General features: G+C 39.6%; 1 protein-coding gene across 2 annotated transcripts in view; it reads left to right on the plus strand.

The window, feature by feature from the left end:
- The first annotated feature begins 1,040 nt into the window (after window positions 1-1,040).
- MTDH (metadherin) overlaps window positions 1,041-18,418 on the plus strand; it is a 32,467-nt gene continuing 15,089 nt past the window's right edge. For both annotated transcript variants that reach the window (XM_015619192.2, XM_015619193.2), the window contains exons 1-6: window positions 1,041-1,649; window positions 7,437-7,541; window positions 11,584-11,665; window positions 12,084-12,263; window positions 13,687-13,755; window positions 16,215-16,466. In XM_015619192.2, the coding sequence (XP_015474678.1) occupies window positions 1,245-1,649; window positions 7,437-7,541; window positions 11,584-11,665; window positions 12,084-12,263; window positions 13,687-13,755; window positions 16,215-16,466 (1,093 nt within the window). In that variant the 5' untranslated portion in view covers window positions 1,041-1,244. The remainder of the gene's footprint in view (window positions 1,650-7,436; window positions 7,542-11,583; window positions 11,666-12,083; window positions 12,264-13,686; window positions 13,756-16,214; window positions 16,467-18,418) is intronic.

Genomic DNA, 18,418 nt, shown 5'->3' on the forward strand with positions numbered 1-18,418 from the left:
AAGGCTCTGCAGAGGGATCTGGACAGGCCAGATCAATCGGCTGAGCCAATTTTAAGAGGTTCAGTGAGACTGAGTACTGGGTCCTGCACTTGGGTCACAGCAACCCCAGTGGCCCAGGCTTAGGGTACAGTGTCTGGAAAGCTTCCCAGCAGAAAAGGAGCTGGGAGTGCTGGCTGACAGCAACTGAACATGAGCCAATGTGTGCCCAGGTGGCCAAGAAGGCAAATGGCATCCTGGCCTGTATCAGAAATAGCTTGGTCAGCAGGACCACAAAGGTGACTCACCCTGCAGTCAGCACTAGTAAGGCTGCACCTCAAATCCTGCATCCATTTCTGGGCTTCTCACTACAAGACATTGAGGTGCTGGAGCATGTCCAGAGAAAAGCAAGGGAGCTGGAGAAGAGGCTGGAGCACAAGTCCTGTGAGAAGCAGCTGAGGGAACCAGGGGTGTTTAGCTCAGAAAAAAATGAGACACAGGGGTGACTTTATCGCTCTGTAAAACTACCTGAAAATAGGGTGTAGCCAGATGGCAGGGGCGGCCTCTTCTCCTAGGAAGAACCTAGGAGTTTCTCCTAGGTTTCTCCTAGGAAACCAGTGACAGGACGAGAGGACATCATCTCAAGCTCTGCCGGGGAAGCTTCACTTTCGACATCAGAAGGAATTTCTTCACAGAAAAGGTGGTCAGACATTGGAATGGGCTGCCTACTCCGGAGCTGTTTAAGGAAAGACAGGACGTGGCACTTAGTGCCAAGGTCTAGTTGTCAGGCTGGTGTTCGGTCATAAATTGTATTTGACGATCTCAGAGGTCGTTTCCAACCCCTGGGCCGCTCCCGCCGCTCCCTCTCCGTTCGCTGCCTGCCACGTCGAGCCCGCCGCCTCCCCTGCCGGCACCGCCCTTGGCTGGGCCGGGCAGGGCCGGGCGCGGCAGGGAAGGAGGCGGAGGAGGCGGGAGGTGCCGCCCCCGCCCCGCGCTGATGGCGGCGCGCTGCGGCGGGCGCGCGGCGGGGCGGTGACGTCGTGCGCGAGGCGGAGGGCGGGGAGGAGGAAGAGGAGGAGACCCAGGCGGCCCCGAGGCTGAGGCGGCCGCGTCCCGCGGAGGCTCCGTCCCGTCCCGTCCATCCCACCACTCCCGGTGCCTCCGGCTCGGGCGGGCCGGCGCGGTTCTCCCGAGGCCGCGATGCGCTCGGCCTGAGCGCGCCCTCGCCGCCCCGCCCGGTTCGGGCCTCTACGAGGCCGGGGACCGCGATGGCTGCGGGAAGCTGGCAGGAGGTGGCGGCCCGGTGGGCTGAGGAGGCGGCGGCCCCGGTGCGGGACGCCTTGTCGGGGGGGCTCGGGCTGCTGCGTGCCGAACTGGGCCTCGAACTGGGCCTCGACCCGCAGGCGCTGCCCACCTGGCTCGCCCTGGCGGTCCCGGCCGCGCTGGGGTTCGTGCTGCTGGGGCTGCTGCTGGCCGCGGCCTGCGGGGGCGGCCTCCGCAAGAAGCCGGCGCGGAGCGCGGCCGTGAGGAAGGGTGACGAGGCCGTCGGCGCGGGCCTGACGGCCGGCGGGGGCCAGGGTAAGGCGGCGGGCCCGGGCCCCGGGCAACTGAACCTCAAAGGCGACGAACAGAAGAAACGAACCAGGAAGAAGCTGCCGGAGAAAGCGGCGCGGGTGAGAGGGGTGTGAGAGCCGGGAGGACAGCGGGGGTGAAAGGCGTACTGACAGCGGCGGGACTGGGCGGGCGCTGGCACCCGGCCGGGTCCCAGTGGGGAGGCGAGGGGGCTCGCGTCTGACGAGCGGCCCCGAGTGCGGCTGCAGCTCCCCAGGCCTGTCGCCGGTGGGAGGGATCTGGGTGCCGTAGAGGTCCTCCCGAGCCGCCGTGCGATATTTGCCTCTGGAGGGAAGGGATGGGGGGGTCCTGACTGCTCTGGAGCCGTCTTCAGTCGTCTGGGTTGTTTGGTTGCTTTTTGAAAACCTGGAGGAGCAGCGTTGCCACAAGTAAACTAAACGTTAATAGTCCTGGATGATGAGGAAAAAGCTGGCTTTTTGGAAGCATTTTATTGTAAACAAAAATTACATGAAAGCTACTATTACTATTATTACTCACTAAGTAATAGGGTTAGTAACGAGTGGTGGAGACTTTAGCATGGCTTAGAATTTCGAGGCAGGAGTTGCAGTCTAGGCAGGTAAAGACTGTTGGAAGCAGCATTCTAAGCTGTATAAATGCTATGATGATTCAAACTTGAGTAAGCTTTTTGCTTTGTATTTTCAGTAGAACATGTTAGTGTCAATGTTGATGTGAGCGTGCCTCAATAGGAATCTGTCTGATTTTGTTGTTACAGTAAGGATCATCTCCTTTAATAAGGAAATCTGTCTTAGCAGACCCTTAAAAAGAGCTCATTCCTGTAATTTATATTTTTTTAAATCCTCAATATGTGGTGTGGGAACTTTCTATCTTTTGATAGTATGCATCCACTTAAGAGAAAATTAGTGGAATGCAGAAATTGTCAACTGTCCTTTCAAAGCTTACAGTTGTCACAGTTTTGGGGCTTGAAGGGATTGCTTCTGTAGCTTTTATATTGTTAGGTTGTTTGTAATCCTATTTATGTCCAAATGGATTATAGGAATGAAAGTGTAACAGATGTCCCCTGCCTATTACAACTGTGTCATATAATAATATCGTGCTCTATAAAATCTGAATCGTTTCCCTAATGACAAGAGAGAGACAATGGGTTTGTTTCTTCATTTGAGTCTGTGGCAGCATTAAGATTTGAGAAGTTTAGGAAACTTTATTATGAAAATGTAAGGCTAGAACATCTTAAACAGAACAAAAAAAAGTCTGCATGTGCCACCAACCTATATTTGAACATTGAACTGTTGAAGTTGTTTCTGGAAGTTACAAGAGACTGAATGCTGAGAACCAAGAAGAGGAAACGTGATTCAGAATCTTTCCAGTGTGGTTAGGTTCTCCATTTTGGAGAAAGCATGCTAAAGATGTAATTTTTTTGCCATCTGGAGAAGCAGATACTTCAGTGTTAAATAAATATGTTATGCTTTCTTGACAACAAAGACTAATCCTAGAAATTAAATCAATTTTGCTTGATTTATTTAGTTGAAACTCCAGTAAGAAAACAAATCATAAACTCTTGCAAGTCACCGCCTAAGACATTAAAAAATGCCTCCATACAGAAGATAGAGTGACTAGGTAGATATCACTGTTGACTTGACAATGCTTTGTAGTATAGGGCTTCATAAAAGCAAACTTTAGTAATTTTATATAAAAACACACATTTTTGGTGTATATAAATAATTGTACTCTATTGAGCTTGGTTTACATAGGCATAGAATAAAGTTAAGGCAATGTAAGAGCAAATATTTTTGTAATCAAAAGAGCAAAGTTGTTTTTAAGCTGTCATCCTGTATCATTAAGATTTTAAAAATTATTTTTATAGTGCTGCATATTCTTTATTTCCATGATGAGGTGAAAAAAATCCTACCTTCCTCCAAAAGGAAATGCACAAACTGAATCTTTAACTGTAGTACAAATAAGTTTATACCACTGACAAAGTTTAATAGACCTTCCTTGTGCTCATTTTCCAAGGTAAGTTTAGAGAGACCAATATTAGCATGTCCCAGTGTTTTCTGACTTTAATGTGAAAAGCTCTCAAAATAACATTGGAAACTTAAAAGGTGCAACAAAAGTTCTTACTGATTGCTGCCTGGTCATTTTCATCGTGTAGTTTGTGTGCTGTGATGCTAATACTGAGGGCTGGAAGGGGAAAAGAGTAAGCCTATTACGAGTAGATTTACTACAGAGCTTGCTATGCCGGGGTCTAGATTTCCACTGTGGGCATTTCAGAAAGCTTAGAGCAACTGGTCTGTGGCTTTAAGAACACACTACAGATGTCTAATTAAAAGCTGTAGGGTTACTTTAATACAGAATTACTGAGCTCACTGTATGGCAGGTGATGTGTAACACTTGTCAGGATCAGAAATGTTCTTAACTGTAGCTTTTCTGAGGAAGAGTGTTATATTGCAAGGGTACAACTTACTTCATGTTCCTAGTAAAATAGGTTTCTTGGAGTGGTGCTGCATTGACTGAATGCAGTAGTACCTATGAGATTCTGTTTATTTACTTGTTGTAAGCAGACATTTAGCATTCATTAACATTAAAGTTCATAGAGCCAGTTCTGGCTTTCTCATACTGCTTGGAGCAAGCATGGTGCCTTTACATCAGATTCTGTGCAGTAAACCTGAAGCTGCATTTTTCTTTTTTAGTTTTTATTTTAACTCCTGGAAGAGGCAGAGCTCTTTGGCCCCATTAAGAATTTTTTTTACTGTCCATAAAACTTCATATTTAATTTTTATTCCTTCTCCTTATGAATAATGACTGTGCCTCTCTCTCCTACTTCAGCAGGAAAAGGTGAAACTGTTCTTATATGGTTTCTGTGCAATCTGCCAAACACCAGAGAAACTTGAGAGTAGCCATCTTCTGTGCTCTGCTGCCACTTTCAGAAGCCATTCACTCCATCTATTTGTAGATGTTGAAAATACCAAATTGACTATGTCCTTCCTATTGTTTGTCATGCACCTGGAGAATAAATGCTACACACTCTAGTAAAAGTATGTGTGCATTCATTTGAGGAAGTTTCATATTTGGTCTGAATGAAAGAACTTTCTGGGCTATGGCTGTTTAGTGCTTATTTGCACTTAGATTGTGTAAAGACTTTATACTTTCAGCTGGTACTCATGTTGGTTTGTGTATGTTTGTGGTCAAATAGCAAAAGTATAGCTGTAGGATTCTTCAGGCCTCATAGAGAAAATTGTTTAGTTTCTTTCTGAAGAGAAGCTTACAGGAAACATTGGGAAACAGAATTTTTCATTGGCCAAAGATACTCTAAGCAGAGGTATCTTTATAATATGTAACTGAGGACTTTGGCTAATATAGTGTTGTAAGATTGAGTGATAACAATTTCATTAGTACTGTTTGAAGCATGAAACTGAATTGTCCTTTGCACTACCGTGTTTAAGGAGTACTTGTCGTTTTGACAGTCTATGCAAAACATTTTCTATGTTTGGTATATCTTAACACCCTCATATGTGTGTGAAAAAAGATTTATTTAAGTATTGGGATTTTAAGGTCCTCAGGCAAGAAAAGCATTCAGTAATCAGTACTGCTACTGACAGCATTACTTCTGCCTTGTTGCGTCATGCCTGGCAGCTTTAAGATGAGGCTAAAAAAGATGGCAAATAATAAATTGCACAATTTTGAATTAATTCATTTTGTCAGTGGTTGTTTAATATATTACCCATAAAGTTTCAAACTTTGGGCTGTGGTTGTCTTTTTAAAATGAAACATTTCTGAATACTGTAGTTTTGTTTTTTTTTCTTTCCTGTTTCTGTTGCTTTCTTTGATGTATCCAAAAATGGTCACGTGGATTTTGGTTGAAATTCAGTGATTCATCTATGGGCAGAAAATAAATGTGGAAAGCTTCCACTAAAAAGAAGGGTATTAAAATTAAGGAATGTATTTCTCCCGGAATGTATCAAATTGCAAGTTTTCAAATGTATTTCTAAATGTTGTTGCTTACATGATCAGATGATCAGACAGCATTTTGAACAGTCATGTGGATGAATTTTTCCAGAGGCTTTTTAGTGGACATGGATTAGTTCAGAGAAACAGCTGAAGTTTTTTTTAAACTAAATATTAAAACTTCTGTTTCTTGAATAGTTGGGAGGGAGTAAGAATGTAGTTTTCAATTTAAGGTATATATGTAATAGCTAAGAAGCAAAGCAAGGTACAGAATTTAAAAAGTTAGTTGGCTGCAAACTTTTTTGATACACATCCAATACTAGATGCATCAAATATGTTATCTAACTTTACTGCTAGATAGGCTTTGGAGAAAATAGAGAGGCACAAGAACTGAGTTTGATTAAATACCAGTTCTTTGCTATCCCTGTGGAATATACCAGTAATTTGGACTTTGAGAAGAACCTTTTTTAGATAAGAGTTCCTAGACACAGACTTGTAAAATACACTTCATTTTCAGAATGCTGAGGGAAATATACTGCATATTAGATATGAGAAGTCCAGTTTAAAGCTGGTTGTTGCAGGAGAAGAGGGGTTAGGTGACCTGATCTTTCAATTTCTATTTATAGTTACTTCGAAGAAGTTGGCATGCTTGCTAACTACAGTAAGCAGTACTATGTTATGCACTGGTGAAATCATGCAGAGGGTGGTTTGTAAGCATAATACAATGTGGCAAGGCTTAAGTGCCTGTAACAGTTAAATTGAGGATCAGATCAAATATTTGAAGGAATAGGCCACACTAAGTTGTGATACGGCTTTTGTTTCACTTGAAAGCAATTAGGTTTGTGATGCAGAGTTAAAGTAACTTTTGGGTTTTTAATAACAAAAGAATAACTAATGGTAACAGAGCTTGAAATTTATTTTGAAAGAATTGGAGGAATTAAAGCAACTTTGAAGTAGCTGTTTATGCTTATTTAATTTTCAGTCATTAATTTATCCGAGTCATTCTGAACGTGAACCAGTGACATTTGGGTGGACTTTGTAAATTATTATTCTTAACAATTGTTTTTCACCCAGTGAAATTAATGGCTCACAGTAGCATAATACATGCATATTTTCATCTTTTCTGCAATTAAGCAGAGTTACTTCAGTCACAGCTTTTTGTTAGAAGTAAATGACTCTTAAATTACTACATTTCTGTATGGGGAATATGTAGGCTAAGGTGTATGCCTTTGCTGTCAAAGGTAAAGACTCGTGTAATGATTGTCCAGAGTTTTAATTTTATATGTTGAATAATACATGCTCATTTTCTTTCCTTAATTCTGTGAGGGGAACATGGTAGACTAATGTAACGCCTGTATTCAAGTCTGTCTGAAAAGAACAATGGGGTATCGTGCTTAGTCATGCTTCATGTTTGATTTCTAATTTCTGCTCTACTATGAAGTTTAACTTGTGAAGGAAGTGAGCTGGGAGGGATATGCATAGAAGTTGCAGATGTTTGGTCAATGTAAAAATTACTTTTAAAAATTAGTCCTCTTGCTGAACTGCTACAAAGTGGTAATTGTTTTAATTTAATTAGATAATTTATGGCACGTACATCTGAATCAGTTTTCAGAACAGCTACAGGTAATTTTTTAAAAGCTGGTAAATTTCAGAAACTTACCTTTTGTTATAAAATTCCTGGATTGAATAGGAGTGAGATGAAATGAGAAGACCTGTTCTCTTTCCTTTTTCATTTCTGTATTTGGTAACTACAGTATTGCAGTAGATACTTTGAACACCAATCCACAATTTGGTCTGCTCTATTCAGTAATCTTCCAGGCATTTTTCCATTAACAAGTAATTGCATTTCAGTAGTAATGTAATTTGATCTTTACTTCATCTGCTTTCTCTAATTTTTTTATTATTTATTCTCATTGTTTACGCAGCCTAATGGACGGTCTTTCCTTGATGTATCTGAAGATGAAGTAATACAAACTGTCCGTAAGGACAATATAAAGCAGCCTGTGGACACAGAAAAGAAGAATGAAAAGGTTAGTTATGGATACAAAGCAACAATGTTGAAGTTTGATGTATATTATTTCAGTATCTAATAACTCTGGTTTTGGGTTGAAATCCTGTTACTTATATGAATGAAGAGGCAGGTTTCTTACTGTTTATAGTACTAATGTAATTTGAAGTTGGAAAGAGCTAAAGTAGTATTTTCTTAACTTCTGAGACATCAGAAGTTGTCTTATCACAGAATGTTTGTCAAGGAAACCCCACTCCCAGCTCCCCACTAAACACTGATATCTCTGTTCATCATGTGACACAGTGTTAAGCTTACAGAAATAAAGTTTGTTTCATCTTGATGGCTTCTATGGGGATGCAGCATAATGATAGTATTGTTAAGTGCCTTGTAAATGGTCTACCAATTGGGCAACCACTATTCAAAGGATTAAGACCATGTGCCTGATTATTTCTTTTGCCAGATGTATCTATTAGTAATTAGAGTTCTTGATTTTTGATGATAAGTGTCAGCTTTGAAGTCTGGTGTGAACTTTTTGTTATGCAAATTAAACAGCTACATTAAAAATATCTTTTTAAACATGAATCTGCAATGTCTAATCTAAAAGGTAACTATTACTGGCAGTGTTATTCTTTGAACTTGAGGACTAATCTTGTTTTATCATATATGCTGTCATTTATGGGCAACATGGATATGCTTGGGACTTTTGATAATTTTTTCATTTGGCTCTTTAGCTAACACTGTGCATTAAGTTTTCCTACTGTCTTTGTTTTCTGACTTACTTTCTTCAATAAAATGCTTTTGTTGTAGCTATACTGAGGAAAAATAAAAGATTACATATAAGCAGTCAGAAACACTTTGCTGTGAGGGTGGTGAGAAACTGGAACAGGTTGCCCAGGGAGGTTGGGGATGCCTTATCCCTGGAAGTGTTCAAGGTTAGGCTGGACGGGGTTTTGAGTAACCTGGTCTATTGAAAGTTGTCCCTGTCCATAGCTGGGGTTGTAACTAGATAATCCTTAAGGTCCCTTCTAACCCAAGCCATTCCATGATTGTCATTTCTTTAGCTCATTCAAGCTTTAATAAATATACTTGACTACCCTCCAGTAACTTCTTTTGCAGTTAGTATTTTGGCTAAAAGACTGTATCCTTTTAGTTTGCTAAACTAGTTTAGGGCTTTAAATGTTTTTGCCATTGGCAAATTGAGTGACTTTTCTATGAAATGTTTGCCTTTAAAGTTCCATGCTGTGTGGCTCTTTCTCTTCCCCATGTTTTACATGTCAGATTGACTTTCTTGGGTTTTTCCCCCCAAGAAAGTAACACAGTTTTAACCTGAATGAATAACTATGTGCAGGTTTTCAAGTAGATAATGTGTTTAAATCGTAAATTCAATTTCACCTTAAAATTACAAGTATAATGGTCTGAATTTTAAAATGTGAAGCTGAAGCTGCAGCTCTAGGAAATGAGTACCACCGCATGGATGTGGATGATTATTCAAATTGTGTTTTCATATCATTTTGGGGGACCCTGGGCAAAAAATGATTGGGTCAGGGGTAAATAGTTACCCTTCAATTAAAAGTATACTTAAGAACAACCTTAAGAACTACAGTATCTCTACAGGCATGTAATTACTTTGTGAGGCTTCTCAGTGCATCTGTAACATTTGTAACATTATAAACCTACTGAAGTTGTAATGGGTCCTGTGTGTCTTTGGGCACCATCTTTGGGATGAATGGTATAAGACGACGGCAGTGATTGAAGTTGTATGTGCATGTGTGTACATATATGAATACATATAATCTATGGCCTGAAGGATGTGGTTATTTTTTATGCTTCATTATATGCTTTCAGTGAAAATCACACATTCTTTGTGTTTCTGCTTCAGGGTTGTGAATTTTCTGCATGTTTTTCTGCTTTGTGGGAGGGAAAGCTTTGGGTAATGTCTGGACTCTGGCTGTTCACAGGGCTTATGATTCTGCAATTAGTAACTTGCCATAGTATAGGGGGTTTTTTAATGTTTAGTGTAAGAGACTGTTACTTAAGAAGTGACTGTGTGGATGAGACTGCGAGAAGTTAAAGTGTCATCATCCATTCTGTTTGCAAGCACATAGCTGCATTGTCTTGAATACTAGAAATAATTCCTCAACTAGGGATCAAGAAGAAAGGTTTATTTTTCTATTGTTCTTGCATGGAGCACAATGCATCTAAAAGACTTAAAAAATTTTGGCAGGCTTGCAGTATTCCTCATGTGCTCTTTGGCTGTTGGCAGAGTCAACACTGGCATCTTTGTGTGTTGCAGAAGGTGACATTCTGAATGCATGGACTTCTGCAAAATGACTGGCTGGCTTGCTCCAGCTTTAGCATCTCTTGTCAGTTTGGTACTGAGATAGCAACTGGTACAGTACAAAGTTTAGCAGGTGGTGGGTTATTTGGATAAAAAATAATGGTTCTGGTTTTTCAGAATAGGGTAACACAGTTTAGGAAAGTAAAACACATTTTCAGGATTTGAATTCTTGATCTTTTTAAAAACAGTATTTGTTAATCACAAACTTCTTTTTTGGCTGTTAAACTTTGATGTTTTCCTGAACAGTGTAATATTTGATGGCAATACTTCATAGGAGCTAGTTATTTAAGGAAACTGAAGTTACAATTTGGAAATCATCTCGAACTGTTGTCTGGGAGACTTCTGAAGTAATTTCAGGTGTTCTCTTAGTGCCAGAGGACAGTTGGGTAGTTATTGCTTTGCAGATGGAAACTTTAGGATCTCAAGTTCTAGTCTCAGTGTAACTGCAAATGGGAGACAAAGGTACAAACTTACTAATCTTTCTATGGTTGAGCTTGAAGAGGCAATTTTTAACTAATTTTAATGCTAATTTTCACTTTCCTTTTTAATTCTTTCCTTAGAAGTTGCCCTAGAAAATAATTTGACTTGTTCATGTTTTTAGAGCCAATTCTTCTCAGGTTGCTTTTGAAACCAGCCCTTCTCTTTTGGAGGCTTTTCAGAAAGTAGTTAGTTGGTATGTCACTAGTCTGCTGAGCAAATGAGAATTCAGTTTGGCTGCATCTGTAGTTTGGGACCCCTAGTACATTAAACCATGAGTTAACTGTTCAGATCAGTTACCTGAATGTTAAAGGTGTGGTGATGCAGCATTGCATATAAGCAGTGAGTTTTTTATCATCTCTGCTGCACTAACAAGCTATACTGCTTTCAGCACTTGTATTGAAGCTACAGATTAGTTTTGGGGCATGGTAAGTCTAGGGCATATGAACTGCATGCCATTGTGGGGGCCCATAGAATGTCTGCAGCAACTGTGGTAATAATTTAGGTGTTACCAATTCTGAATCCTAGCAAGATTATTAGACACTTTTTTGACATTTAGGACTAGAAAACTAAACAGTGGAGAACTCAGGTGTACAGCTAACAATTACTAGTCGGACTCTGTCAGATGTATCCCAGAAAGGCATCCAGCATTCTTAGAATATTTCTGAGACAGTGAATAAGTGAATAGTTCCCCTTATAACATTTGAGTGGGTATTCATATTTCTTTTAAAAGTCTTGTTGTTTTTCATTCATGTTTATCTGGTCTTTCTTCACTAGGTTGAAAAGCTTTTCAGTACTGTGTTTTCTTTCTACGAAAGTAGTCAAGTCAATTCGCTCCGAGGCTTTCTGCAATATACTTTCTCCCAATATTTTGGGTTTTTTTTCTCAATACTATCTTTTCAACACTCTATATTGCTACCTGTTGTACCAAAACTACTTTATAAACTAAAGTTTATACTTCTTCACAAAACGAATTTTGACAGAGTAGTATCTGCCTGCTAATTTCTCCTCTGTGACTGTGATGCTGCCAACATAGCTTCTTCTACCTGGCTTTGTACTCTGCAGCATAAGTAACATTCTCCCCACCTGCCATTTCTATGCTGCATAAGTATTTCACAAAGGGTTGTTGCGGAGAATCTGTTTTAAATTTATTCCTTTATTTTGTGGGGAGGGCTGGGGAGGGAATTCTGAATCACTATGCCAGGTGATCAGTAGATAATCATTAAGATAATTTTTATTTTTATTCTAGTCAAAGAAAAAAAAGAAATCAAAGGGAGATTCCAAAACGGTTCAGGATTCATCTCGTCAAGATGGAAAGGAAGTTGATGAAGGTACTGAACACAAATATACACAAAATGCAAACATTATGGCTTAAATGCTGCTTAAGATTTACTTGTGTTTGGTTCATGAAGAAACATAAGAAACTCGTAACTCCCTAGTCACATATTATATCTGGAAATCTGATATTTGAAACAACACTATTTAGTAACTTCAACTGGTTTTTTTTAAAGTAATCTTATAAAAACTGAGAAATTATGGATAGTAGGGTGCTTATGTTACTCATGTTTTGCTCTGTGAAGCCATGTATTATCACAGAAAGACTTATCTTTGGCCATTTGTAAGTGTTTTCAAACTAAGGTTGAAGCTGACTGGTTAAACTGCCCTCAGACTTCTCTTCGATGCGATACAAACTTAAAATCTTTCCTTCCTCTCTGACTTAGTGATATTTTCATTTGGGTGATGTTTTAGGAGCTTGGGAAACAAAAATCAGTAACAGAGAGAAGCGTCAGCAGCGTAAGCGAGACAAAGTGCTGAATGATGGTGGCTCAGGAGAATCAAATCTCCAGGGTGTAGAAAACACAGTTACTGTATCCATTGAACAGCTGATGCCTACATCATCACTTCCAGTTGGTCTCAGAAAAAATAAAGGTATGATACTTGGTAGGTCTGTGAATGTGTCCTAGAAAGATAACTTTACTTGAATGCTTAAATAATGATTCTGTTTTGCATGTATGTTAGGTATATTTGGAGGTGAAACTGAAGAAATTATTTCAAGCTATGTAAAAGTACTTTCTCATTCTGCAAAACTCCCCCTTTTCTAGCCGTAATTTTGGGGAAGCTCAGGAGAGTGTTTTGGACCAAGTGGCTAAGACACTGGACTCCATCCACACTGGTGCATTGTCAGTTGCTGCACAGCTACATAGGCCTGTCCCTGTTCTTTCACTTGTGCTCTGTGACTCTGCCCTTTGTTTGTAGAAACTTCAAAGGCATCCTCAGCACTGCTGCAGACAGCACCATCTCCTTAACTTTTTGAGTATTTCCTTGTGGGAAGGTTATGCCCTTGAAGTTCTCTTAAAATACCATTCACTGCTTAACATGTAGGCATTTTTTTCCAATGTAGATTTATTAGCATCCTGTACTAAAGTTCTTCATAATGGTAAGGCACATGTGTCTGAGATTTAGTAGTAATTGCTGTAGCTGAAGATTCAGTAGATACGGCTGCTGCTGCTGTTGGAGAGCAGAAGGATTGCATGGGCAGGTTTCAAGTGTGTGTAGGCACAGGAATTCATATTTGGGTAAAACTGAGAAATAGGTGCTTTAATTAAATGACACTCGATGTTCTAGCAAAGTGGTAAAAAGACTGAGTCTAACAACTGTCCGGTATCTTGGAACCATTTATTGAAATCTGTGTTCCTCATCCTCCTGTTTCATTGACACTCATTTTCACCTTGACTGAGTGCATAATTGTTGCCCTGAGGACTAGATCAGTTGTTTCCTGTTGCCCTTTTTTTTTCCTGTCCATTTACACAGTGCTTCAAGAAATGGTAGTTCCAGCTCTCTCTATGCCCTGGTGCTAGTTATAACTACTTTAACTTCTCCAGTCAGAATCCTTTACGTATCGTAATTTTTTTTGTATCTTATGTGTCACCTTGTACAAAACTAATCCAAAAAGAATTCAGCTGTATCTAGTGTTTTCATGTTAAGGTAGAACTTAGAAATAGTTACAGGTCTGAAATACTTAGATCCACTCTTTGCTTGTTAATGACAACCTGTCTTTTAGGTTTATGCTCTTCGTTCATTGGAAAAGTAGCTAAAGTTCTTTGAAATCTGCAGTTACTTGGTATATGGGTTCTAAGTCACTTAGAGTGCATTTTGTCTGCAACATAAACACAAACAATAAAAAGTAGAGCATTTTAATTTTATCCTTGAGTGTTGTGGAGTTGTCTTAATTTACTGTGAGGTATTAATATAGTCTTTTCTTAAAGCATTAGTAGTGGATTGTTAGAAGCTTTTTATGTGTTGCTGTTAGAAAAGTTTCATCTCACTTTGTTTCCTTTTACTTCTTAATCAGGTGATGTACTTTTGAATGCACAGATTAACAGTTCTAAACCTGCAAAGGGGGAGTCATCAGTTCCACAAGGTAAAAAGTTTTCGTTATTGGGCATCATAAGTAACTAGAGAAGTATTTTAAGAAGTGAAAACAGCAACTGTCAGTGCAGGATTTTGAGTTACTGACATGGAACTTTACTGTACACCTGGCTCTTTTGGCTATGCAATTGTTATAGTTCTAAATTCCAGTTATTTCTGAAGAAGTTGAAAACCGTCTGTGTTACCTGTAGAAATACAATTCAGTATTTCAAATTTTCAAAGATTACCTATTCTAAAAAAAATTATGTACAGAGCATAGTTATTTATTATAGATATTATTATTTTCAGCAGAGCTTAAAATTCTTCATGCTAGCTTTTCAGACTTACTCATTTGTGTTAATGAATTATTTGCTGTAAGAAAACCCTGGTACAGATAACTGCAAAGAGCTCCAAGGGCTCTCTTCAAAGAGTCACAAGTCCTGATTATTTACACTTGTTTCAGGTTGAATATGCAAGTTATTCAGTGCTTTACATTCTCCTTTGAGATGCATAAATTTATTAGTTTTGAAAGTCCTCACATATAAATATGTGTTTATAAAAAGAATATACTTGACCTATGTCATACACATAGCTTAAAATATTTGACTAGTGAATCTTAGCAGTTTTCTAATAGCAGATAATGTTAGAATAATACTTGAAGTGAATTAGTTTGACATAATGAAATCAAGGTGGTTGTTACTTACAACATTAGGTGTGTTGCTTTAATCAAAAGTAGCTAGTGTAAATAAGCAAGTCAGCAAATGAGTTATTCAAAGCATACAGATCCAGAAAGTAAATCCCTTTCTGCTTGTTTTTGAGAGCTTTACTCTCAAACGTTGCAGAGAAGGAGGGAGCTGTACTCATCAGAAATGCCTAATGGGAGGACAGGAGGCAATAATCAGGTTTCAATAAGGGGAAATTCTGACAGGTCATGACAAACAAAGCTCTTCATGAGATAGTTCAAAGCATCTCTGGGCAATCAGCCTTTATGGTTTCCAGAACTTCAATAATATAGTATAATTTTGAAGTTTAGATGTGCATTGAACAGAAGGTGGGACTAGGTGACTTTGAGAGATGCTTTTTAATCTTAAGTTTTCTGTGATTCATTGAAAACTGGCTGGTCATTTAGAAGTTTAAGTTTTTGACAAGAGAGTAGTATAATAAACAGAGAATAATCAAGCTCCTGCTTCAGGACCTCAGCTTCCTTTTTTCAAAGTTGCAAAAAGGTTTTTCTACCAGCTGCAGTTTGGTTTCTGTCTCTCCTTTTTTTGCCTTTCCCTAAGACTTCATATTAGGCTAGGAGGACATTGACTGACAGGAGCAATGCTTGTGCTGTAGAGAAAGGGCAATCTTTTTTGTACAGCAGTGGTGACCTTAGGGCTGTCTGTGTTTGGAATTGATTTGTCTGAGAAAATCTAGGCATATCTCACATAATTAATTATATGTCAGTGAGGCCAGCTTGAATTGGGCATGTTCATGCTGCCTGAGTTACAAGTTCATTTGAAAAATGAAATGTTTGGTCTGTATTTTTTGTTGGCATATGACACTGACTTGTCTGTGAGGGTTTGGCTTACTTTTAAGTGTTACACTTCTAATATGCAAATATTTCTTAACTGCTTGTAGAAGAAAAGTTTTTCTGTTTTTTCCACTGCATATTTAAAAAGAGAAAGGGGATTTGAAATACAAAGCAGTTTGAGAAATGTTTGTGATATATAGGCAGTGAGGCTGGGTACGTTAGCCCTTATATTTTAGAGGGACATAAATTTAAAAAACTTCTATTGTCTGACTTCTCAAAGTATATGTTAAACTTGCACTGCTAGTAATTTCTCATCAGGGTAACATGTAACAGAGACTCTTGCAGTGTTGTGGTCTTTTACTTTAGTGTAACATGAAATACCTTACTTAAAAATTGAGTGTTACTATGATTTTTATCTCTTACTGTGAGGGACAATATGTTCAGTTTGATATCTGTGCTCTTTGTAAATCCTGTGTAGTGTTTGGGAAGTATTTTCTAATACTTGGTAATTTCATCTACATCCTGCTTGGAGAACTGCTGCATGCAGTTATGAAACAGAAAATATTCTCAGTTTAGTGCATGGGCTTTTCCACAAGTCATCCCCATACTCTCTAAGAGAAATTAGCTGACAGTGTTGAAAGTACCCTCCTCACCCTTCTGCTAATCTAGAGACACCAGTTCACCAATACATCACCCTGTGAAGAAAGGGATGAGGAAATAGAATGCAGTTGGTGCTGTTTTTTCCTCCCTCTTCAAGTTAGTAGACAGATGGTGCATATCATCTGAACTGGAAAATCAGCTGAGACAGAGCAGCAGCCCTCTCTGTATCACGCTGGTGTAGCAAAGCTGCTGTTCATTCAGGGTTTTTTTATTAAGTGAATGTGCATATAAGTGATATTTTAGTTCTTCATCCAGTTCTTATTTTAAATAATCCTTTTATTATTGTTATATTTAAGTTTCTCCCGGATTGAGTGAAAGCCATACAGTAAATGGAGGAAGCTGGAATGAGAAGTCTGTAAAAATCTCCTCACAGATTGGTGTAGGGGAGGAGAAATGGACATCTGTTCCTTCAACTGCAGCTGGGAAGAGGAAGACTGAGACATTGGCTTGGGGCCAAGACACTGGAGATGCTAATGGAAATGGAAAGGACTGGGGTGTAAGCCTGGTGGGCAGGCCCTGGAAAGAGCGTTCTTTGTTCACTCCTATTGGTAAGCTATTTCCAAGAACTTGCCTCACATAAGCATTTTTACATAAATGTATTCTTTAGTAGTGGATCTCTGAAATCCTTTTATGTTTATATATTAAAAAAATATTGACATGGTATAGTGAAATGTAAGCTGAACAATTTCCATTTGCTGTAAGTTCTGATGGCTTAGCATCTATGCCTCTGTGTACAGTTAAACTGGGTTTTTTGAGCTTATCTGACATAAAATTATTTCTGTGAAGGAATGCAGTGTTATATATCATTTTGATAAAGTTCTGAAGATGATTACTAAGCCTTTTTAAAGTATAATTTCTTTTAAATAATGTCTTAAAACCCAGGCTGTAAATATATTCTGTTGGTCGAACATAATCAAATCAACTGTCTGTGGTTTTGGCAGGTGTTTTTTTAGGCCCTAGGCATAAACATTGTTCAAACTCTGTGACACTTAGTGTTGCACTGTTTTTCTCATTAGAAACTGATTTTTAGTGCTCAGTACAATTTTCTGCCTTTTTTACTTGTGCTGTCCATAGTAATAACAGAGAAGAGATTTCTCGATTTCTCTCTGGGCAACAATCATCAGCTTATTAGTAAGTGCTGTAACCTGGCCCTTCCCACTGTTCAGTCTAACCAATCCTCATCTCTTCTGGAAAGCAGTGTTCCCTTGTAGTCAGCAGTGTTACTTCAGTCTTGTCGCGTCTTAACCCCAGCCAGCAGCCAAGCTCCATCCAGCTGCTCACTCACTCTCCCACCAGCAGAATGAGAGAGACAATCAGAAGGAGAAAAGCTGGCAGACCAATGGGTTGACATAAGGACAGTTGAATAGGGAAAGCAAAACCAGTGCATGCAATCAAAGCAAGGAAATAATTCTTTACTTCCCACAGGCTGGTGGATGTTCAGTCATCTTCAGGAGAGCAGGGCTCCATCATGTGTAATGGTGACTTGTGAAGACAAACACCATAACTCCAAATGTCCCTCCCTTCCCTCCTTCTCCCTCTGACTTACATACTGAGCATGATGACACACAGTAGGGAATATTCCTTTGGCCAGTTGTAGTCACCTGTCCGGGCTGTGTCTCTTCCAACTTCTTGTTGGGAAGACAAGCCCCAGCTGCCTTACTGTCATTGAAACAAGAAGTGGGAAATGCCTTGACTCTTCTGTGAGCACTGCTCAGCAACATCCCTGTATTACAAACCCTGTTTTCAGCATAAATCCAAAACACAACCTTACCCCAGCCATAATCTGCTAGAAGAAGTCTAGACCTTCTTTTATTTCTCTAGCATATTTTGAAATAGTTACCGAGGCTAGATTTGATATACCCTTGGAAGCTTTACCACTGCCAAGTAGAAGTAAAGGGCTTTTTTCATGTTCTGCTAGATGTGTTCTGCTGTGTATTCTAGTAGGCAGTTTGTAGTGCTGTTTTTGTTGGTTTTATTACTGAGGATACATCATGTCTACCAAGCTGATTTGCTTCTGGTAAAATGAATAATTTCATGGAGAGCAGTAAAAGTCTTTCATGATGACTAATGCTTTCAATACCGTTGCTCACAGTGTTGTATCCAAATTAGAACAGGTGAAAAACTGGTCAGGCCCAAGGTAATGGTCAATAAGTCCTACTTTCCCTGGAGGCTGATGACAAAGGGAATGTCACAGGGCTGTACTTAGAATTGAACTGTTTATCATCTTTAAAGTGGTCTGGAGGAGGCAACCATGTCATTCAAATCCAGTTTCCAGATTATGTCAAGCTTAAATGTGGGGGCGGGAATCAGTTGAAACAGTCCAGGTTCAGGGATCCCATCCAGAAGGACCTAAACCTGATGGGAGTAATTTGCCCACAGGAACCTGAGGAATTCGGTGAGGATAAATGTCAAGTGCTGAATCTGGGTTGGAAGCAACCCTGGCTGGATATTGACTGCCTGGATTGCAGCTTTGTGAATAAAGGGTCTTAGTGGGCACCAA

This window comes from Parus major, chromosome 2 (genome assembly GCF_001522545.3).
Source record: "Parus major isolate Abel chromosome 2, Parus_major1.1, whole genome shotgun sequence".
Classification (NCBI taxonomy): domain Eukaryota; kingdom Metazoa; phylum Chordata; class Aves; order Passeriformes; family Paridae; genus Parus; species Parus major.